Source organism: Penaeus monodon, chromosome 23, assembly GCF_015228065.2.
Source record: "Penaeus monodon isolate SGIC_2016 chromosome 23, NSTDA_Pmon_1, whole genome shotgun sequence".
NCBI classification, from domain to species: Eukaryota; Metazoa; Arthropoda; class Malacostraca; order Decapoda; family Penaeidae; genus Penaeus; species Penaeus monodon.
In genome coordinates this window covers 33,604,106-33,604,556 of record NC_051408.1, presented here as the reverse complement: position 1 = coordinate 33,604,556, position 451 = coordinate 33,604,106, and the positions used below count along the sequence as shown (strand labels likewise).

The 451-nt window shown below is 43.2% G+C and overlaps 1 protein-coding gene across 2 annotated transcripts in view; it reads right to left on the bottom strand.

The window, feature by feature from the left end:
• The window catches only part of LOC119587935 (UDP-glycosyltransferase UGT5-like), a 9,304-nt gene that overhangs the window by 6,382 nt on the left and 2,471 nt on the right, over positions 1-451 (bottom strand). The window contains exon 2 of one of the 2 annotated variants that reach the window (XM_037936645.1): positions 155-325. In XM_037936645.1, coding sequence (XP_037792573.1) covers positions 155-325 — 171 coding nt within the window. Of the gene's footprint in view, positions 1-154; positions 364-451 lie in introns of both variants that reach the window. The other variant, XM_037936647.1, reaches the window with a different exon arrangement.

Here is a 451-nt window from a genome sequence, read left to right as displayed (position 1 = left end):
TAGATACCAATAGCTAAGCCATATACAGAATGTGGCATTGTTAATGTCGGTTAGTCCTCCATAATGACATATGACAGCAATAGAAAAAAAGGTAATATATGATACTACTTGCAGAGTTTGTACAAACAATACAGTCTGTTCCATGTCATTTCACCTTGTGTCCTCGGTCTGCCAACCCCTCAGCAACCGGCAAAAAGACATTCCTGTGACTCTTCGAGGATACTGGCAACAGCATCAGGATATTGTAGGATCTCTCGGGTGGAGCCAACTCCCCCCACGCCACGCCCATCAGCGCCAGCGCCAGGGCCAGCACCGCCCTCTTCATCTGGGTATTGATGTTTTACAGTGAAGGCGATCTTTCTCCTTCCAAGATAGGCATTAATCTTCAACTATGAGCATGTATATACTATTTCACATTCATATTTTCTTTTATGTACCTAAATAAAATCTC